General features: G+C 58.7%; 7 protein-coding genes across 7 annotated transcripts; 3 read left to right on the top strand and 4 right to left on the bottom strand.

Annotated features, from left to right (window-relative positions):
- Positions 1–444: 444 nt before the first annotated feature.
- Positions 445–2,544, bottom strand: BJ171DRAFT_187243 (uncharacterized protein). The gene is made up of 5 exons (XM_053106136.1): positions 2,312–2,544; positions 1,893–2,106; positions 1,703–1,768; positions 1,498–1,602; positions 445–1,364 (listed from the first exon to the last, which is right to left on the bottom strand). The coding sequence occupies exons 1-5, from the start codon at positions 2,426–2,428 to the stop codon at positions 796–798; spliced, it is 1,071 nt and encodes a 356-aa protein (XP_052964272.1). The 5' UTR covers positions 2,429–2,544; the 3' UTR covers positions 445–795.
- A 2,955-nt stretch (positions 2,545–5,499) lies between these two features.
- BJ171DRAFT_601117 (Nuf2 family-domain-containing protein) lies at positions 5,500–8,547 on the top strand. Its single transcript, XM_053115066.1, has 8 exons — positions 5,500–5,883; positions 6,048–6,207; positions 6,393–6,623; positions 6,890–6,979; positions 7,185–7,298; positions 7,474–7,617; positions 7,827–8,021; positions 8,277–8,547. The coding sequence occupies exons 1-8, from the start codon at positions 5,609–5,611 to the stop codon at positions 8,397–8,399; spliced, it is 1,332 nt and encodes a 443-aa protein (XP_052964271.1). The 5' UTR covers positions 5,500–5,608; the 3' UTR covers positions 8,400–8,547.
- A 14-nt stretch (positions 8,548–8,561) lies between these two features.
- Positions 8,562–10,659, bottom strand: BJ171DRAFT_515156 (uncharacterized protein). The gene is made up of 2 exons (XM_053111902.1): positions 9,581–10,659; positions 8,562–9,233 (listed from the first exon to the last, which is right to left on the bottom strand). The coding sequence occupies exons 1-2, from the start codon at positions 10,599–10,601 to the stop codon at positions 8,680–8,682; spliced, it is 1,575 nt and encodes a 524-aa protein (XP_052964270.1). The 5' UTR covers positions 10,602–10,659; the 3' UTR covers positions 8,562–8,679.
- A 45-nt stretch (positions 10,660–10,704) lies between these two features.
- BJ171DRAFT_515154 (HRDC-like protein) lies at positions 10,705–12,049 on the bottom strand. Its single transcript, XM_053111901.1, has 4 exons — positions 11,897–12,049; positions 11,689–11,807; positions 11,332–11,484; positions 10,705–11,232 (listed from the first exon to the last, which is right to left on the bottom strand). Exons 1-4 carry the CDS (start codon positions 11,925–11,927, stop codon positions 11,152–11,154), a joined length of 384 nt encoding a protein of 127 aa, XP_052964269.1. The 5' UTR covers positions 11,928–12,049; the 3' UTR covers positions 10,705–11,151.
- A 47-nt stretch (positions 12,050–12,096) lies between these two features.
- On the bottom strand, positions 12,097–14,651 carry BJ171DRAFT_515152 (uncharacterized protein). The gene is made up of 6 exons (XM_053111900.1): positions 14,179–14,651; positions 13,920–14,027; positions 13,148–13,561; positions 12,781–12,928; positions 12,588–12,684; positions 12,097–12,440 (listed from the first exon to the last, which is right to left on the bottom strand). Exons 1-6 carry the CDS (start codon positions 14,194–14,196, stop codon positions 12,380–12,382), a joined length of 846 nt encoding a protein of 281 aa, XP_052964268.1. The 5' UTR covers positions 14,197–14,651; the 3' UTR covers positions 12,097–12,379.
- Positions 14,652–16,286: 1,635 nt separating this feature from the next.
- Positions 16,287–18,495, top strand: BJ171DRAFT_628536 (anthranilate synthase component I; the record flags this gene model as incomplete). The annotated part of the gene is made up of 3 exons (XM_053115571.1): positions 16,287–16,412; positions 16,777–16,984; positions 17,177–18,495. 3 exons carry the CDS (start codon positions 16,287–16,289, stop codon positions 18,493–18,495), a joined length of 1,653 nt encoding a protein of 550 aa, XP_052964267.1.
- Positions 18,472–21,248, top strand: BJ171DRAFT_187191 (indole-3-glycerol phosphate synthase-domain-containing protein). Its single transcript, XM_053106135.1, has one exon. The coding sequence runs from the start codon at positions 18,625–18,627 to the stop codon at positions 21,037–21,039; it is 2,415 nt and encodes an 804-aa protein (XP_052964266.1). The 5' UTR covers positions 18,472–18,624; the 3' UTR covers positions 21,040–21,248.
- Positions 21,249–21,477: the final 229 nt, after the last annotated feature.

The raw sequence follows: 21,477 nt of genomic DNA, 5'->3' as shown, positions 1-21,477 counted from the left end.
GCAAAATTCGGCAAAATTCGGCAAAATTCGGCCAACCATGGCGCCGAACCAATGCCCCAGCCCCAGAGTCCAAGGTCCCAGCAGCAGCAGCAGCAGCGCCTGCCCCCTGCCCTCACTCCCTCCTATACACACACCGTCTTTGATTTGCTTCTACACCTTCAAGAAAAGCACCCGGCCTCTTTGCCGATGTGTGATCTTTGCTGCATCGCGAGCACCAAGGTCCCATATCCAGATGGATGCATGGGCAAGTCTGGATATGCGTCGTCGTCAACATTCGTCAGCATTGGGCATGGCGCTATAGATTGAGATATTTGCTGTCTGCATTTGACTCTGCTGTCCTGATGGCTATGTAAAAAGAGAAATACAACCTGAGCTACGTTGTTTGCACGTTCGTGAGTCCGTGGACTGACTCGATGTGGCGAGGCAAAGATGGGATAGAAGACACTTGATACTTGGCTATATTAGAAGATTCGGCAGCGTTGGAAAGCGATAGAAACAAGAATACACAGAGGTCGGATGGGCAAAGAAAGAGAAAGAGGCACTCGGCTGGCTCAAGAATGAACGCCCCCACCCGCCGCTCGACACCGATTTACAAAGATTACAGAGCAGCCAGGGCACGGGAAGGAAGGAGGGAAGAGTCGCAGCCATCAGTCAGGGGAAGAATCTTTTTGTAATGCAGACGAGGGAACAGCACAAGGGTAGGGGAAGCGGCATCCCAGAGCGATATCATCCACACATCCCCACGGCAATAAGCCGCGGATACAGTCGCTCCTCCCCATTGACACACCCGGGCGCTTAAGCGCAGATGTAGTTGGAGGTGCACTTGGTGCCGCTGGAGCACGTTCCGATGGTGACCCAGTTGCCGCTCCAGTCGCAAACCTGGATGGCGGTACCGGCGGCACTGCAAGAGTACGAGCCCGGAGTAGTGCAGGTGCTCGTGGTGGGAGCAGGGCTCTGGGTGGTGGTGGTGGTGGTGGTTTTGACCGGGGTCGTGGTAGTAGTTGTTTTGGCCGAGGTCGTGGTGGTGGTGGTTTTGGCGGGAGTAGTAGTGGTCGTGGTAGTTTTGACCGGAGTAGTGGTAGTGGTAGTGGTGGTAGTGGTGGTAGTGGTGGTAGTAGTAGTAGTAGTGGTGGTGGTGGTTGGCTTGACGGTCGAGCTCGCAGCGCCCGTGGTGGCGGTTTGGGGACCAGGTCGGACCGTGATGGTTGGGCGGTCGTTCAAATAGTGAGTTCCATCATCAACGCCAACGACCATCTCGGGAATGGTTGGGTAGCCGGGGTAGTTGGCAATGAAGAGCTGCGGGCCAACGAGCGAGGCCGAGGACGAGTCACTACCGCCGGTGATGGCAACGTCGACACAGGAGGCTGAGAAAGTGTGGATGAGGAGGGGGGGAGTGTCTATTGTCAGTTCCGGTTGAGGCAACGGCGGGGCTTGGTTCGGCGGTTATGCTTGCAGCTTTGCTGGCAGTCGCCCAAGGGAACCTGTCTCGATACTCACTGTATAGCTCGCGGTTGCCGACGGCGTTGATCCAGACCCAGGAAAGCACCGCATTGGCTGCATTGGGGATGCCGCTGGGAATGGCAACGTTGAAATGATATCCCTCTGGCGTATCATAAACAGAACACGAGCCCAAGGCGTCAGAACCGGTGACCGAGAGAGAGAGATGCGGATGGGGTGGATTCTGCTGCCAAAGCCGCAATACCTTGGACAGGCGTGGGATCCCAAGTGCCGTGCGCGGCGGTGAACAGAGCAACCCAGTCGGAGGGATCTGGAGGCGCGAGAGGCAAGGTCAGTTGATGGGGCTCGCGATCAGCCGGGGAGTGGGGCTACCTTCCATCGATGGCGTGAGCGAAACGGCATCAAACTGGCACGCTCGCCGAGCAGAGACATACTGTAGTTGAGAGAGGTGCTGTAGGAAAGGGCGATCTGGACGTGGCCGCCGCTGTGGTAGGCGGGGTTGGGCCAGTTGCCACCGACAGTAACAGTGACGTTGCCACCGGCATTCAGGGTGGTGAGAACCGGACCGGGAGCCTTGCCCTGGCAGGGGAAGGTGCGGCCGCTGGCGGAGTCAAGGGGATTGAGGATGTTGTAGTCATAGGGCTCAATCTGAGGATGTAAGGACGAAATGGGTGACGGCGGGATAAGCACGACGCGATATGCAAAGGCAAGGTAGACTGAGAGCAGTAAATGCTGGTCCCGAACAGACGCAATGAAGCGCCGACAACGACAACGACAACGACAACGACAACGACAACGACAACGACAACGACAACGACAACGACAACGACAACGACAACGACAGGGTGCATACATATCCGCCGTAGACGGGAGGCAGCTGGCGAGGAGGTGGGCTCTTGACGGTCATATGTCCGTGGACAGCCGAGGCAGCGGCGGCCAAGAGAGCGGCGATAGGAACGAGGCCTTGCATTTTGTGGATCGAAAGCGGTTATGGAGGAGAGGAGCAAGGAAGGTTGGCGCAAACTCGGACGATGGGAGGAAGGGACAGCAGCCAGCTACCGGCCAACGACGATGGAATTGCAGAACGAAAGGGCCAGAGTCACACCGGGAAAGACGGAGAGGCGACCGGCGATATTTATGGGGCCACGGATGGTCCGAATGGACACTGCAGAAAGCGCAAAGAGCGACGACTGGCGAACAAAGCAGCCATGGAGCAGCCAACGTTGCCTCCCGGTAGGTTTGCCAGGCAAGCAGCAGGACCACAGCCCGGACAAAGCCAGCGCGGCCCTCAGCACCTGGTTGCACGCAGCGAATACATTTACATGCACAGCGGCTGTATGGGCTGGGCCGGCGGACCGGCGTGGGAACGCGGGTGGGTAGCCTTGGCTGGCGGGCCGGGCCCTCGTGACCGCGGCGGTCACGCCGTCCCCACTCCGGGAACGCGGCACGGGGTCTTGTTGCGGATGAAAGCGCCGAGGGATTGGCTCGCAAAAATCGCGCGCCGCCGAAACCTGGCGCGGATCGCGGGCAAGTTGGGGGCAATTGGCTGTCAGCAGATCTGCTCAGCACGGGCACTGGGGCGGGACGAGTGAATGGGCATCAAGCAGTGCATCAAGCAGTGCATCAAGCAATGCATCCATCTATGCACCAAGCAACGCATCCATCTATGCATCCATCTATGCATGCCAGCGGATCGTCAGTCTCAATGTCCCGATGCTTCGGCAGACATAGGCCTGTATGTCCATCGAGACATGTCTGTATGTCCATCGAGACAGACCTGTGTCGCCGGCTGCACGGGCTTGTCCGCGTGTCTCGTGAGCACGTCCTCGTGGCCAGTGCGCTCTTTGCCCGCTTGGTGGGCCACTCCGTCACGTTTTTGTCCTCGCCCAAGGTGCTCTCGGGGTTGCACTCGCTCCAGCTCTCCCCTCACATCCTCTGGCTCATGTCGCTTCGTATTGCATCGCATTACATTACATTGCGTTGCATTGCATTGCATTGCGTCCCAGCCGTTCTCTCCCGCGCATCTGACCCCGTCGGAACGATCCGTCGTCTTTCCCATTTGCCCGCCGTGGTCGTCTGTGCCGGGGCACCTATCCGAGCAACTTTTGCGCTCCTGGCGACCGACATGGTCAGCACCCACCCCCCTCCGTCGCCGCCTCAGCCGGGGCTCGGGCCTCTGTGACGACCATGGCCGTTGCCTTCGCCGCGGGGCATGTGAGCACCTCCTGACCAGTCTCTTTCCCGTTTGCTCCCCACCGGCGCTGTCTCTCGGCCCAAAGTCATCCTCGCCCTTTCCCCATGAGCCCATCGGTCGACTGGCTGCCAGCGATCCTGGCGCCTTGCTGTCGCGGTCCTCGCCTGATTGTGCTCCAGGCACAGTCGCATGTCCGTGCTGCCAGCCCGCTTGTGTCTGGCCTTCAGCCGCCCAGGGCACCTGGACCTTTCTTCTTGGGTGTGCTTGCTCGGATCCTTCTGGTCGCGTGTCCTGCGCCTCGCCTTTCCCATGTCCTTGCGGTCGGCTGTCGCTCGGCAGCCCATGCGCTTTCTGCTTCTGCCGGTCTGCTCACCAGTGTCGCTGCACTCCCCCGTTGGGCCGCTTGTGCTCCTCGCCTGACCGACCCCCACAGAAGCCTCCTGCGGGAAAACCGCTGCTCGCGTGAGAAAGGACAGAAAGTGACGCGGAGAGGGGAATGGGGCAGAATCGAATCGGCAGCAGCGGAAGCCGCTGCCCGTGTGATCGCCAAGGGCATTGCCGTCCCCATGGGGCAATCACGCCGCATCAGCTTCCCATCGTCCTTTCCACACCCGGCTGCCCGTGCGTCGATATAAATGCTGCCTGTCGATCCACCCCCTCTTTCTCGCCGTCCGCCTGCCTCATCGCAATCTGCGCTCTCTGCCGCGTCGTCTCAGACCCCCCAGACCTGCATCTCTGCTGCTCCGACACCATGAAGTTTATCTCCTTTGCCGTTGCCTCTGCCGCTGCTCTCCTCGCTACCGCCGAGGCTTGCACACCTCAGACCCCGGTCGCCGACCCCACCACCTTCTGTCTGAACATGAAGCACACCTGCCAGCAGTACTGTCTGGACAACCAGTACTACAACATCCAGCTCAACCCCTGCTACCCGGACGCCACCCAGCCCCTCGGCGTCTACAACCGCTGCGAGTGCAACAACCTGGATCTGACCAACCAGATGATCGCATCGTTTGGCTACTGCGTTGGCGGTGAGACCGGCTCGACCACCGTGGTTGTTCCCACCACTACCACTACCGTCGCTGCCCCCAGCTCGTCCACTACCACTACCACCACCACCACCACCACCACAACTACTACTACCACCACTACCCCGGCCAAGTCAACCACTACTACCACCAAGCCGACTACTACTACCACCAAGCCGACTACCACACCCGCCAAGTCAACCACACCGGCCACCTCGGCTTCGCCCTCTCCCACCGGCTCGCTCCCCAGCCCCGGCCAAGCTTGCACCTCCGGCTACGCCTGCGGTACCGGCAACACTGTCCTGGTCTGCTCCGGTACCTGGATCACCATTGGCACCTGCCCCTCCGGCACTTCCTGCCTGCCTGGCGCTTTCGTCTGTCAGTAAACGTCTCAGCGGGGAACAACTCTTACCGCGCCTCCGTGGCGTCTTGTGGAGCGCATCCGCCTGGCTGCGTGATACTCTGCGATGCGCTTGTCTCTGCCCTCGGTCGTGGAGAGCCGTAGACCTCTCTCTCCATTCTATGCCATATAGCTTCCTCGAGTCTCAAAAGGGGTGCCTCGAGACTCCTCTGGGAATACTCCCTCGCCTTAATACTTCACTGTTGAATGGAAATATAAAAAGAGTGTACCTCTAGCTCGTCGTCCGCCCATGTTGATTGCATGCAGTTCCAACAGCGAGTGGTGGTCCAGTCTTGATCCTTCCACAGCTTGGCTGGCGTTGTCGACAATCGAAATCCGTCCTGGCACAATCTCCCACGTGTGTGTCCTGACCTAATACGGACAAATTGGTGGCCAGCCTGGGAACTGGTTCGGCCGTTTTTCGCTCCCTCGCCCGAACCAGCTCCATCGACCCCATCGCCGGCACATATCCATCGGGCTCACTTCCGCTGCCTCGCCTTTCCCTCTCTCCACCACCGTCGTTTGCTCAACATGCTCGCTGCCGCAAACTACCAGTTTATCTGGCCCACCCTGCCGCAGGAGGAGCTGCTCGAGTGCCTCAGCGAACTCAAGATCCAGGCCCAGCAACGGGACCTGACCGAGCCCACCGCCGTCCGTGCCCAAGCCATCTATGAGAGCTTCTCCTTTTACCTGACCGGTCTCAACCGGGACTCGTTCGCACAGCCCAACTACGAGACCCTGGAGTTTCTGGACTATCCCGATATTCACCAAGAATCGCTGCCCACCATCGCCTTCTTCAAGCACCTGTGAGTCCCTGCCGATGATGCGGCTGCACTTGCCCGGTGCGGGGGCAGATCCCTCTCGGCGGCACAGCGTAGCTTTTCTGCCAATATGTGGCCGCATCGCTTGATTCGACTGCCCGGCATGGCGAGACGACTCACCCAGCCTTCCTGGCTCTTCGACTCTGCAGACAAAAGCTGATGGTCAGCATCGGTGCCGTCGACTTCAGCTACAGCGACTTTGTCCGTCCCACGGCCAAGCGATTCGTGTTCCTGCTCAGCTGTCTCATCAACTTTACTCGATTCCGGCACTCAAAGATCGAGCTGTTCAATCGGCACGAGGAAGAGAAGGTGGGCATAGATGCGAGGGACGGTCCGGCGACAACCTGGCCGACCGATCGGCAGAGCAGTCAAGCCCAGCCGATGACCGTCTCGCATATCTGCGGTACTCACCGGCCTTTTGAATTGGATCTCTTCTTGTTGAATGCTTCTCGATGGAACCCCGCGGCTCGGCAATCGTGTGTTCTCTCTCCCAGATGTCGCTGGAAGAAAAGCGCCGAGTCCTGGCCGAGAAGAAAGCTCAGCTCTCCGAGCGGGTCAACAACATCCGTCTCCAACGGGCAGCCGCTGAGCCGGCCATCCAGGCCAAGCGCCAGGAAATCTCACAACTGAAATCCGAGGTTCGCGAGCTCGTCAAGTCCGAGTCGGCAGCAAGCGGCGAGTACGAGCAAGTCAAGCGCGAGAAAGCCGAGCTCAATGCTGCCCTGGTAAGGCCGCCGGAAGGCCCGTGACTCTGATCGTGCTGGACAGAGACACTCGGCGGGAAGGGAGGAAGGAAGAGTGGACGAGTGAGCGGATGAATGGACACATGCGTTGAACATCCAGCCATCTCATTGTGCTGTGTCCTCACGATTGATTCGGATTCATCCACCACCACGGCCATGGTCGCTACCACTCGATTTGTCCGCCGCAATCACACCGCAATCAACTGACGCTTGCATGCGAAACCACGACCGCCAACAATGGCGCCTAGGACGACCTGACGTTCAAAGTCGATAACGTGCGCCAAGAGTCGATGCGGCTACGACCCCGCATCATCTCAAACCCACAGGAGCTCAAGCGGGTAAGGCGGAGCATCGTGGCATCAGTGGCTCCTGGGTCCACCAAGCCAAGGCAAACGGCATAGCAGAGCCCATATGTCGATACCAGTGCTGTCCACGGAAGCCGCGTGCTTATGATGGCATACCGCGTATGTAGGTGTAGCCAGATTCATTGCGAACTACGGCTAGTAATAATGCGCGCATCACGTTTATCTTGATCTCGTGCAGTCGCTGCTTGAGATGGAACAAACTGTCCGGGACAGCATGCAGAAACTGGACGCACAGGAGAAGCACTTCAACGATTATCAGTACCGGATGGAATACATCAAGTCCAACAAAACGGTAGGTCAAAACCAGGCAGTGATCGAGACTACAGTAGCTGTGGGTCGGCCGGGTCGGCTCACGGAGTACCAAGGAGAGTGGGGCTACCAGGGTGATGGGGGGGGGTGATCCTGCGGGCAGACTGAACGTAAATTGTCTGACCATCGCCACGGACCATAACCAAATCGGTCTACAGGAGATTTCCGACATCAACAAGCTCAAGGACGAGATCGAATCGGAGCGCAAAAAGTACGAGGAGGTGTGTCGCTCGGCTGCCGATCTCCAAAATCAAATCGAGAAGCGCAAGACCGACGAGCGGGGGCTGTCCATCCAAAAGCAGGTGAGTTTGCACCGGCCGCCCGCCGAAATGGATTTTATATATTTGGTATTTGGTGCAATGGCACATATTCCGGCGCTCAAGTATGGTGCTGGAAGTCGAGGGCGAAACGATTATATATTCACACTCTTGGCATCCCATTCGCCCATCCGGATATCTGTCACGATCCTGCTTCGCCCGAAACCTTGATATCCATCCCCGCACCTCTAAAGCAACTGGATCGAGCGCTACGAAATGCCAACGAGAAGCTGAATCGGCTGCATCGCAACATGGATATGAAGAAGGAATCGACTGAGTCCAAGCTCCTCAAGCTGCGGGAGGACTATGCGCAGGCGCAGCGCGAGGTCCAAGCAATCCAGGCCAAGATCGACGAGCATAACAAACGCGATGCTGCCATCCAGGAGAAGGTGATGGTGATGGTGATGGTGATGGTGATGGTGATGGTGATGGTGATGGTGATGGTGATGGTGATGGTGATGGTGATGGTGATGGTGATGGTGATGGTGATGGTGATGGTGATGGTGATGGTGATGGTGATGGTGATGATGATGGTGATGGTGATGGTGATGGTGATGGTGATGGTGATGGTGATGGTGATGGTGGTGGTGGTGATGTTAGATTCGAGGCGACTGGTGATGCTCATGAGCCATACTCTGCCGCAGATTCTGGAAATGGAAACGCAACTGGAGGACGACTATGCAACCCTGCGAGCCAATGCCCTCAGCGTCAAGGCTCAGCTCGAGTTACACTACCACGCCGTCGTCAATGCAACGAGAATAGAGTAGCTCTGCCAAGAAGGAAAAGGCAGAGCCGGTCTGGGATTGTGCACCGACTTCCCCGCCCGACCGGCCCGTTGTAACATTGACGGTTGCCAGCGGCATCTTGGTCGAGCGGCGAGCCTCGCCTATTGATACAATTTTTGTCCATAGCACACTGCCAGCATCGATGCCCCCTTGCTCGCCTTTGCCCTGTCCGCTCACCAGGCCGCCCGCTCCAATGGCAGGGTTGGTTCATTTGATCACAAGCAGCAGCAGGAGGGCTCCCTCTATATTTGGCGAGCCCCTCTCACGAATCGCGGCAGTTCACAATGATCAGCTTGGTGCAGAGCATGCGGGCGATCTCGGTCTGGCGGTTGTGCTGGCTGACCTTGAGAGCCCGTTCCAGCTGCCAGTTCAGGATCCAGTCATCGCCCTTCTCCAGTAAGAGCCGGACCATCTGCGGGTCATTGTTGCGAACGGCGGTGCCGAGGTAGTCGTAGCAGCGCGTGTGTCCCAGAAACCGGCATGAGAGTAGTTCGTCCGCAACCTGCCAGTGTCCATTCGAGACGGCTTCCCAGAGCGACCGCTGGTCGATGATCGGCCCAGAGAGTTCTTTGCCCTTCCGTCGTGCTCGGCTGGGAGGCTGTTGCTTGTTGGTGCTGCTGCCGATGTCGGCGTTGCTGTTGCTGGTGTGGGTTTTGCCGATGGCGGTGGCGGGGATATGCGTGCTGATGCTGCGATGATGCGGTGTGCTTTCTATGAGGTCAAAGGCATACCGCCCGTGCCGTGAAATGAGGATATGCGATGGGATATAAAGTCTGCCGATGTACGCGAGGATGAGCTTGACATGATCGAGATAGCCTGGGGCCATGCGTTCGTCGTATATGGCGAACAGGGTTGAGAGTGGCATTTGGTCCGTCGAGTCCCAAGGCATCGAGTTCATGGAAGGTCCAGAGCGCCCGCACAACCAAGAACAAAATCCACAGCGGAGAGTTTGGGTCGTTACGCCCCCAACCGTTGAGCATTCGTTCAAGCCGTTGGAGTGTGCGCACCATTTGTTGAGCGATGAGCCGCCATGAAACCATGAAATCATCGAGGAAGCCATTCAGAACAGTCAGTTATCGCGAATCTGGCTCCGCCATCGCTGCCGACAGAATGCCCCCCGTCCCAGGCTTACCCTGCCATCCACAGCACGCTCCGTTGCTTACCTCGTCGGCAGGCGACGGCCAGCGAACTCGTCGCTTGGTAGGGCGGCCCCAGGCTGCTCGGTTTGATGAGCCCCCGGTTCCAGAAGACGTCGAGGAGGTGCCGCACACAGTCCAGCCGCTCGGGCCCCATCATGATGTATCCGCGGAGAATCATTTCAGCGTCCTCGAGGTTGTATTCGGTGTCGATGCAGAGCCGGGGATCGGCGCCCATTGCCAGCAGCCGGACGAGCTCAGGAAGCTCGGGCAGGCGTGCCAGTTGCCGGTCGAGTTCATAGTCGCTGCAAATACGGTTGCCAAAGAGCAAAAAGAGATGATGCAGGGCATAATCCCGGCCACTGGCCTCTGCCGCAAAGACGCTGTGTTGCGAGACCTTGGATGCCAGCATGCCGTCGAGGTCGTCGCTATGCTTCGTCCACGAATACATTTCCAGAGTCCGCGTTCGAAAGTGTGCCGGTAGCGGGTCGCTCAAAAGAGCGTCGATGAGCCGCAGATAGAACTCGCCCAGAGGACTTGGCTGCTCGTAGTCGGCAACGAAGTGCTGGACGACCAGCAGCAGCCAGTCCGACTTGACGTCGATGACAATGGGCACTCCCAGACTGTCTCGCGACCGGTTCAGCTTGCGGATGGCCATGCCGAGCAGGGTCGAGATGAACTCGGTCGAGCCTATGCGGCCTGAGTCGCTGCTCCGCCAAGGCAGGATGGGTCGAAGGTAGTGTTGCAGCACCTGCAGGACGGAATCGCCATCCAGGCACGATTCGAGCAGGATGAGGAAGTGGTATGGGGTGCGGAATCTTGCGAGGCGGCGCGAGAGGCTGGTGAGGTGAAGGTATGAGGGCAAGGAAAGATGCCTGAAGAGGGCTTTGGCCGGGAGGATCCACAGCAATCCATGCAAATCCATGGTGCTCCGTCTGGGCTGGTCCCGGATGGATGGAAGCGAGAATAGCCAGCGCCTGAGAGCGAGCAGAGTTGCCCCGGTGGTTGCGGATGGGGCCGCCGAGCTCGGCGACTGGGTCCAGCACATTCGGCCGGATGACCCGGGCGCAACACACCTCGAGCCGGCATTGGAGGGCTGCTCGCCCATCGAACGGGCAAGGGCATCCAGCCGGCACACCGTTATAGCGAACGGGACACCTTCACAGACGGATGCCTTGCGTGGACTGTGTGGGTTGTGTGAATCAGACGACTTTGATATATAATCCGCTCGCTGAGGTTCTCCGGCGATTTTGCTCTTTGCCCCGCATCTTCCTCCCTCATCCCAGGAACACACAGGGAAATGATTAGATCCACTTGACTGGGTGTGTGATTTGATCCGACTACGCCGTGTTTGTCGAATGAGTCGATGTGTCCCATTGTTCTTCAACAGGCTGTACTTGCCGCATGCGAAAATGCAGACACCGGTTCGCAGCAGCAGTACCTATAGTAGCAGCAGCGCAAGGCAGGCGGATCCGATCGTATGAGGGAGGAGCGAGCCGCTGAAGAGCCCGAGCAAGATCTTGCAGCGAGCGATTCATTAGAAACAGGCTGTATTGGACACACTCGCTGGCTCCACTCGAGCATATGTGCCTGGGCATCTACTTGAGCATCGACCGAACCAGGTGCATCACATTCGCTTGGTCCTCATCGCTCAGGCGCTTTTCACATTCCTCGATGATCTGTGATTCCGGGGAGCTTGGAGCATGAGCCGAGGCTGCGAGCGATTCCGATCCCTCGAGCCAAGTATGCACAAACGAGACGCTGCCTCCGATACTTGCCTGGTACAGATGGACTTGGGTGACTGGCCGTTGGTTGATCAGCTGCAGCTTCTCGGCCTTGGTGAGCTGGTAGCTCTTCTCTGCCAGAGCGGCCACGAATGCAGGAATCTGAGAGGGATCGCACATCGGATGCTTCTGGGCGTACTTGAGCACCTGTTGCCGCCACCGCCGTCATAGCAGCATTGCCACCGAGATGTCGTTAGTACAACTTGGCAAGGCATGACTGTTCCCAGGAGATTCGCAGAGGAATGCGACAATCGCTCGGGGAGCTGGGACATTTGCTGGCTGCTGGCTGCTGGCTGCTGGCTGCTGGTTGCTGGTTGCTGGTTGCTGGTTGCTGGTTGCTGCGGATCTCACCTCAAACTCGACCGTATTCAAATCCTGGAACTCGGACGACGACTGGTATTTGAGCCGGGGATCTTCTTTGCGCTGTTGGTCCACTTCCTTGATGAAGGCGATCACCTCGGCGTTGGTGACTGGGATGGCAGGAGAATGCATGTCAACGATCGAGTGCAGTTTTGCCCGGCAGGATCGACTGGCGTGCGGAATCGAGGCTGGACCTTACTCATTGTTGAGCGCAGATCGAGGACCTCCATTCTGGCGTTGGAGCGAGGGGCAGGGAGTCGGTCTGAGATCAACCACCAAGAATGTCGAGAGCGAGAACCGCCTCGGTCGTTGAGAGAGGGCGATCGCGACTCCTCCAACCCGCTTCGACGCCGTGTCCGTGCATACTCAACGACAGCTCCATGGGGCTGGGCGAAGCTCTCGGCTGGAGCTCTCGGCTGGAGCCCTCGGCTGGAGCCCATCGAGCGCAAAATGTATTAGCCATGCAATCGTGAAAATGACTGTATATGCGCACGCCACCAGCAGAGCAACATCGACAGATGGAGCCGCAATCTCTACCGCAGCGGGATGAGACTGCCATGGCAGTGACCGCCATGTCCAAGTCATCGGAATTGCTACCGGATAAGCGCATCAAGTCAGCGGGAGACCCCTTCCTCACCACTCCCAGTATCGCAGGAATTAAGTGCAAAATGAACTGCTTGATTTACATCCGGTCAGAGTAGAGACCGGCAACAGCCGGCCTCGGGACGGAATCGCGGTTCGATCTGATCCCATGCAGCCAAAGATAGACGGCAGTGCGGTCAGCTTCCATGATTGCTGCAGTGGCGATAGCACACATAGTGCCATGGCCTCAGAGCGAGTACTTCTCTTTCGCTGCAATCACATGCATGTCCAGCATCGCAGGCACATACCCAGAGCGGTTGACGGACATGGTGCTGAGGGGAAGGGGCTGCGCCGAGCCAACGATGGATCTGGGATGCTGGATCTCCTCGATGTTGAGGATTTGTCCTGCATTGGGTAGAGGCAAGCCATCCGGTCGAACGTTAGCCAGGTTCAAGAATGCAGCATCACCAGACAGCGAGCTACCGCTCTGTGATGGCGTACCGTCAGCAAGCTGGCCGTGGAGCTCGGCGATAGCCTTCTTGCAGCTCTGCTGACTCTGGTACACAATCTCAGCCGTGCCTGTTGATCGGCCGCGGCTGTCTTCAACCAAAGCACATCGCAGAATCTGGCCAAAGGTCGAGAAGCAGGTCTGGAGCCGAGGGCAGGAGCGTCAGTAGAGCACGAGAAGCTGTGAATGCATGGATCTGCATGGATCTGCATGGATCTGCATGGATCTGCATGGATCTGCATGGATCTGCATGGATCTGCATGGATCGGCGTGATCTGCTCGATTCGAATCGACGAGTGCTTTGGATGCACCCATGCAACGGATTGGATGAGACCGGGCGACGCCGGCTCTTGAATGTACCTTGACATCGCTGGCCGTGGCCGCGGGATGCAGATTGGCGACAAGGATCCCATATCCGTTGGCCGATTGGCCGTTGCGGGCGTTACTCGATCGGCTCTTCGAGTCGTCCGGGGTGGCCAGCACGGCCTGTCTCAGGTTGCGGGTGATGGTGATTCTTGGGACAGCGCCAGACTTGCTCGAGAGATTGACTTCCCGGGCCCCTCCTCTCGTCAGCGATACCCTCAGATCCTCGAGCTTTGGTGCTGCCGAGCCATTTTGCGCTTTGGCTGCAGACTGCTCGTTGGCAACGATGCGCTGAATGCTGATAAAGTGGCTGGAGGCTGGGTTGACGACCCGCCGCTTCTTTTCGGAGGGGTTGGCTTCGTGGAATCGATCGTGCTTCCAAGTGCCTTCCGGGTCTCTGTCTTTGGCGCTCTGTCGATGCGAGCCCGGACGGTGATCGAGGAGTTCGTTCGGAATGCGATCGTCCATAGCATACGTCGTTGGGGGAGCGGAGTTGCAGCCGAGGGGGGATTCGGATGGAAGAGAGCCGCACAGGACATTGACGATCGATCACAGCGGCCAAAGAAGGTGATCGGGTGTATCAGACTGGAGAAGCAAGGGATACGACGATAGACAGGGCATCGTCCGGAGATCTGGCCTCGCTCCGAAGACCCTCAGCAGATCCTGCGGCCTGTCGGCGTTTTAAGCAGTTCGCCACAGCGGGCCGCTTTGAGAGTCTGCGGATTTCGCTTTCGATCGCCGGCACCCTGCGTCCTGCCAGGGATCGTACCTCCCAGAAGGTCTTGGATTTCCTGGAGCCGATGGTCTTCCTCCCTTTGGTAGCAGTTGACTTGGCGACGGGTTTGGTGCGGTCGACCTTCCGGATCTCGTCCAGCGACTGGGAGATGGATGCAGCAGAGGCAGCGGAAGGAAGGGCACGAATACGAGGACATGAGCATGGGCTCGTCGAACGACAAGTCCGGTGGTGGGCTTGCCTGGGGGAGGGCGAGAGGATGTGGAATGCGGCCTGACACTGGTAGAAGCGTTACCATATCCATTTTCTCCATGGTGGGCAGTCAGACGGAGGGGATCGACACTGATCTGGCAAGGAGGAGGACGATGGGCAGAGGCGCCTTTTCAGACACCCGCCGCGAATGGCGGGCACCGGCGCCGAACCACCCCTGCCCTGCGAGCCCAAGTGCATCTCGGCTGCACCTGGGGACTGCTGCACGGCGTGGGATGATCTGGCACCATCTGGCCATCTTGGCTGTCTCGATTCCCCGGCTCCGGTCGCTGCATTCGATTTCCGAGCCACATGAGCCCTTGCACCAGACCTCGATCTGAGAATCTGTCAGGGATGGGCCGAACGGATATGCCCACTGGATCGGCCTGTTGCACCTCCCCTGTCTATCCGCTCACTCGTCGCAGGATTCGTTCGTCGCAATATCCATTCGTGCATCACACCGGCATGCAGCGACATGCAGCGATGTGTAGCGACATGCAGCAATGTGCAGCGACTTCAAGCGATGTGCCCAAGTGCCCATTTCTCACCACCACCTCCACCACCTCCACCCCGATTGCGCCGCCCGTGCTGCGCGCGCCGCTGATTGGCGGTGACCAACAGCAGTCACGCCGTCCCCGGGCCAATCGCAGGGCCGTCCTCAGATACGTCCTGATCAAGCGATCGCCTTTTTCTCTTGCTCTTTCTTGCTCCTCCACCGCATCGCATCCATCCGCTCTGCAACGCCTGTCCCATCTGCCTGCCACCTGCCGACCGCCGACTGCCAACTGCTGCTCCCTGTCCTCCGCTTCTATTTGTTTACCCAGCCGAGACGCATCAAGCCCGTCTTTGGTCTCCCATACCCCTCCCTCTTTCCTTCCCCAGCACGCAATCCTGGCTTCGTCGTTTAGCCTCGGTTGGTGTTGCCCCACCAGTTTGTCGTCTTCTGCACGGTCCTTCAGCCTGACCGTGTTCGGAGACGACATCAATGTTGCAGTGTCCTCCGCCTCGGTATGTTCTCTGTCGATGCTCTGGCTCCTGGAGTTGGTTCCTGCCTCGGTGCCGATGCTGGGTGGGCGATCTGCAAACATCCATCATCGCTCTCGCGTGTTTGCTCAGCCACCCCAGCAACCCCCAGCAACCCCCAGCACCGACCAGCACCGACCAGCACCGACCAGCAACTGCCAGCAACTGCCCAGCAACTGCCCAGCAGCGGCTCAGCAAACCCGTCTCCCCAGCCGTGCTCCTGGCTGAGAGCATCGTATCTGATTCTATGTTTCGGTTTCCGCCTCCCAGAGCGTTGAGGACCTCCATAATGGTGGTGGCCACTCTCGTAAGAGACAGATCCGTCATCGCGCTGCCAAGCGATCCCGGACTTATGTTGCTCGCCTTGCTCGCGATTCTGCCAAGGACGAATTCCCCTTCCTGTCTGCTCAGACCATGGTAAGGGATGCGCTGTTTGTCTCGCTGTCTTGTCCTGACCGGCCTGTCACCGTTGGTCGTTTTCACTGCGGGCCGCTCTCTTGGCATTTTGGACCTGTTCACCGCATCTCACCGCCGTCTCGTATCACCGGATTTGCCAACCGCAGAACACTCCCGTCGGCTCCTCTATCGACGCCATCCAGACCTTCTCGTACCGAGACGCCCTCGTCAGCCTTCCGCCTGTCGTGGCTGTTGTGCCCATTGTTGTTCCTGCTCGTCCTGCCCAGGATTCCCGTATCCTGAACGCCACTCGACGCCGCTTTATCCGTGCTGCTGCTGCTCAAAAGACTGCCGCTTCGAAGAGGTCTGTAACTCGGCTGCATCCTTGAATCACCCTTGGCCGGTCTAGGCCGCAACGATGGACTGTTGCCCATCGACAACTACCGTGCAAAGCCTCCAGCCGTATCGAATCGGGTCGCTGACCCGCTGACATGTTGCCGCTTGTATGTCCCGTAGCATCGTTGCCGCTGGTGCCAAGACCAAGGCTCAGTCCATGCCCCTCACTCGTCCCCTGGTGGATCTCTGTCGCGACCGCCGCCGACGCATCTCAAGCATCAAGAAGAGGTGCGTTGCTGACTTGGACTGTGGGCAATATGCACTCAGTCCGCCGCACACCAGTCTCCTCGCCGCTACTTGGTCCTGTCTAACGATGACGCCATTTATATCCCCTACAGCATGGCTTACTCTACCCACTCCCGCAAGAACATTGCGCGCGATCTCAACAGAGACTATCTCGTCAACGATCCCAGCCGCCACACAGTGCAGCTGATCCCCACCTGGGCCCGCTACTCGCTCCGCTGGGTACCTGCCGCAAAGCCAATGGCTCTGACCATCGCATGTGCAATGCAGCATGTCTGTCTGCAACGGTGCTTGATGATACCACGGCCGCTAACTTGCTATTGCTTTGCTATTGGCGTTGGTGTAGGACTCCCCCTCTGTCGCCTCTCTTGCCTCCTCGGCAGACCCCCTGCTGCTTTAAGCACCCCACCCTCTGTCACCGATCTCTCAGTGTTGAATCTGTCCAAAATGCCCGTATGTATTGGCTCTGGCCCAACGCGCCGAGGGCAATGTCGTATTCTTGTTGACTCGCCCGGTCTAATCGACGTGTCGATGGAGGGCATATCTTAACCGCACCACTGCTTGCGCTTCTCCGTATCTCAACCAGGCCGTCTTTAAGCCCTCCCTCGACGAAATCAAGCAGTTCGTCGCCTCTGGCGCAGGAAACGTCATCCCGATCCAGCAAGAAATTGCTGCCGATCTGCTGACCCCTGTCTCTGCGTACCTCAAAATCTCTGAAAAGTCCGATTACTCTTTCCTCTTCGAGTCCGTCGCTGGTGGAGAAAAGATTGGCCGCTATTCGTTTATCGGTGCCGGTACGTGCTCTCGCCACTTGGGTATCTCGCTGAGGCCATCGCCGCAAGCGCGATGTTGGTGTGTCCGTTGGACTTTGCTTCGATTGCTCTCGTTGGTGCAAGTTGCCCGGTAGCCACATACAAAGGCGTCCCCCCTGCGTGCTGCCCAGTGTGGGCCACTAACGCTCGATCCGCCCTCAAACTGCACCGCAGACCCCTACAAAGTCATCCATGTTGGTGACAAATACGCTCACAAGGGCGATCCTTTGATCACCATTGAAAAAGAACTCGAAGACGTCAAATACGTGTACGTTCCCGGCTTCCACGAATTCACTGGTGGAGCCGTCGGCTATGTCTCATACGACTGCGTCCGCTTCTTCGAGCCCCGAACCAACCGCCCCCTCAAGGACGTCCTTGATCTCCCCGACGCCGTCGTGATGATGTGCGACTCTATTGTCATTTTCGACCACCTGCACCACGTTGTCAAGGTCACCAGCCACTTCAAGACCGACACCAGCGAGATGTTTGACCACGAAATCGAGATGGAATACCACCGCGCCACCTCCGAGATCCGCCGTATCGTCGAGCTGCTCTCGAGCGACCACACTCCCGTGCCCCACCAGGAGCCCATTGTCATCAATGAACCTACCACCAACGTCGACCAGGAGGCCTATGAAGGCTTTGTTCGGACGCTGAAGCACTACATCAACGAAGGCGACATCATCCAGGCTGTGCCCTCGCGCCGCGTCTCCAAGAAGACCGCGATCCATCCCTTCAATGCGTACCGTCACTTGCGCAGCGTTAACCCATCCCCGTACATGTTCTACGTCGATGTCAAAGACTTCCAGATGGTCGGTGCCTCGCCTGAGATGCTCGTCAAGGTCGAGGACAATGTTGTCTACACTCACCCCATCGCCGGTACCCGTCGTCGCGGCCGCACTCCCGAAGAAGACGACGCCCTTGCAGCCGATCTCCTTGGCGATCTCAAGGAGCGTGCCGAGCACATTATGTTGGTTGATCTCGGTCGAAACGACGTCAACCGCGTCTGCCAGCCCGGAAGCGTCAAGGTCGACTCGCTCATGCATATTGAGCGCTACAGCCACGTTATGCACATTGTTTCGAACGTCTCGGGTACGCTGCGCAGCGACAAGACCCGGTTTGATGCATTCCGATCCATCTTTCCCGCCGGAACCGTCTCTGGCGCCCCCAAGGTGCGAGCCATGCAGCTGATTTACGATCTCGAGCAAGAGAAGCGCGGCATCTATGCCGGTGCTGTCGGCTGGTTTGCCTACTCTGGCGGCCTCGATACCTGTATCGCCATTCGAACCCAGCTCTTCAAGGACGGCATGGTCCATTTCCAAGCCGGCGCTGGCATTGTTTACGACTCGGTCCCCACCAGCGAGTACGAAGAAACCGTCACCAAGCTCAAGAGCAACGTGCTTTCCCTCCAGCGTGCCGAGATGCACTACCAGGAACTCCAACAACTCAAGAAGACTGCCCAGCTCCTCGAACAGCAGATCTACATTGACTAAGCTCCCAGTCCTTGGATTCACATCGACAGATCATCAACCCAACATCCCACAGCTTTCCAGAAACCCTAACAACAACAACAACAACAACAACCCAATCTCTTTCTACCGTCATCACTCAAAACCAGCACAATGTCGTCCGGAATCACTCTCCTGATCGACAACTACGATAGCTTCACCTGGAACGTCTACCAGTTCCTGTCGGAGCTCGGTGCTGACGTTCGGGTCTTCCGCCACGACCAAGTCACGGTGGAAGAGTGCCTTGCCATGAAGCCCCGCAACGTCGTCATCTCGCCTGGCCCGGGCAAGCCCGTCGACGCCGGCATCTCCATGGACGTGATCCGAGCCTTTGCTGGCAAGGTCCCGATCCTGGGTGTCTGTCTCGGCGAGCAGTGCATGTACGAGGTCTACGGCGGCACAGTTACGTATGCCGGCGAGATTGTCCACGGCAAGACCTCGCCCATCACCCACGACGGGCGGGGCCTTTACGAGGGCGTCCCGCAGAACATTGAGGTGACCCGGTACCACTCTCTGGCCGGTGATCCCAAGACCCTGCCTGAGGACCAGCTCGAGATCACGAGCTGGACTGCCAACGGCCTCGTCATGGGTGTCCGCCATCGCCACTACGTGATGGAGGGCGTCCAGTACCATCCAGAGAGTATCGCCAGTGAAGCCGGCAAGACCATGTTTGCCAATTTCCTCAAGTGGGAAGGCGGCACCTGGAACACGCTGAAGGTCAACCCTGGTGCCGTCAAGCCGCTCGACAACGTCGGTGCTCGGAAGCGCGGCGGAGCATATGGCTCTGGCGGCATCGATCTGGCCAAGGCTTCCAAGATGAACTCGACCGGGGCTGCTGCCAGTGGCTCGAAGGAGGCAACCTCTCGTCCCGGAGAGTCTGCCGCCGCAGCTCCTTCGATCTTGCAGACAATCTATCGTCAGCGCCTGCTGGACGTCTCGGAGGCTCGTGCCCGACCCGGCAACAGCGAGTACCACCTCCAGCGCACGATCGCTCTCGGCCTTGCCCCCCGCCAGATCGACTTCAAGGAGCGACTCGAGCGCGCTACCGGCGGCAACCTCGTCGCGGTCCTTGCCGAGATCAAGCGAGCTAGCCCGAGCAAGGGTCCGATCGACATCAACGCCCATGCACCCACTCAGGCGCTGCAGTACGCTCACGGTGGCGCCGCCGCCATCTCGGTCTTGACCGAGCCCAAATGGTTCAAGGGCCATCTCGAGGACATGCGTGCAGTCCGAGTTGCACTTGAAGGCGTGGAAGACCGACCCGCGGTTCTCCGCAAGGACTTTGTTGTCGACCGGTTCCAGGTGCTGGAAGCTCGTGCCTACGGCGCCGACACGCTGCTCCTGATCGTTGCGATCCTGGACGACGAGAAGCTCAAGGATCTGCTCGAGTACTCGCGCGTGTTCGGCATGGAGCCTCTCGTGGAAGTTGCCAGTGTCCGCGAGATGGAGCGAGCCATCGCAGTCGGCGCCAAGATCGTCGGCGTCAACAACCGCGATCTCAACACCTTCAACGTCGACATGAACCGCACCAGCAGCCTCTCGGGCATGGTCCCCAAGGATGTAATGCTGATTGCCCTCAGTGGCATCACCGGCCGGGCCGACGTTCGAAAATACGTTGCCGACGGCGCACGAGCCGTTCTCGTGGGCGAGGCCCTGATGCGCGCCAACGACAAGGGTGCCCTCATCCGCGAGCTGCGCGGACTCCCCGACGACCATAAGGATAGCGATGGCTCCCGGCCGCTTCCTCGCACTCTGGCCAAGATCTGTGGTATCACCAACGTCGAGGATGCTCTGCTGGCCGCCAAGGAAGGCGCCGACTTCATCGGACTCATCTTTGCATCCTCCCCACGCCAAGTGACGCTGGAAACGGCCCGGGAGATTGTCGGCCGTGTCCGTGCCGAGTTTGGGACCGGCCCAACAGAGGCCATTCAGATGCCATATCCCCTGCCCGGCCTGAGTGCCTCGCTCTGGTACCAGGCCACGTCTGGTGCAATTCGCGATCGAGTGTCGCGTGCGAACCGCAGAGGGCCGCTGTTTGTCGGTGTCTTCTCGAACCACGCCGTCAACTACATCAACGAAATTGTCGCCGCGGTTGGACTGGATCTGGTTCAGTTCCACGGCAACGAAGACCCAAGCTTGGCTCGGCTGATCTCGGTCCCTGTCATCAAAGCCTACCATGTCATGAAGGACGACACGCCGCAGAGCATCCGCGCCCGAATCCAGCAAGGCTCATCGTACCTGGCCGGCGCTCTGCTCGACACGGGCGTCAAAGGCCTGGAACAGCAAGGCGGCAGCGGGCTCACGTTTGACTGGGCGATCGCCAGCCATGTCCAGCACACCGCAGACGACCGCAGCGACGCTGGCATCCCGATCTGGGTTGCTGGCGGCCTGACTGCTCAGAATGTCCTCGAAGCCATCCGCCAGAGCGGCAAGCCGTTCGCGGTCGACGTCAGCAGCGGCGTAGAGGCGTCCAAGGGCAAGAAGAACCCGCAGAGCGTCACTGAGTTCCTGAAGGCCGCCAAGCAGTAGCAGAATCAGCGTGTTGGTGTGCACTAGTGGCTTTTGGGCCATCCACACAGCGGTGGACCAAGAAGGGAAATACAAATCTGATTGTCATCGCGACCTGCTGCCCGCATCCGCAAATCGAATGGGTGCATCGTGCGGATGCTGCGTTCCAACGATACACTGTTTCCCACCCCACCACTCTGACCAGCAACCAAAACCAAACACCAACACTAACACAGCCGGGGCGGATGCAGATCAGGGCGTGGCGCAGTCGGTCATATTATATCAGACAGTTCCTTCCTGGCTTCTGAAGCCCGCTGACTGACTTGTAGGCCCAGCGGGCAAGCCATGGCATTGCACTCCTGTCTTCGTCGGCAATCGAGTGGTTTTGGTTGGTTTGGGAAGCACAGTCTTGAATACACCCGGTCGATCTCCTGTGGCGATGATCGACTGGCATACCGA

This window comes from Polychytrium aggregatum (genome assembly GCF_025602895.1).
Source record: "Polychytrium aggregatum strain JEL109 chromosome Unknown BJ171scaffold_33, whole genome shotgun sequence".
Taxonomy (NCBI): domain Eukaryota; kingdom Fungi; phylum Chytridiomycota; class Chytridiomycetes; order Polychytriales; genus Polychytrium; species Polychytrium aggregatum.
The sequence above is the reverse complement of the archived record's forward strand: the minus strand, read 5'-3'. Positions and strand labels throughout refer to the sequence as shown.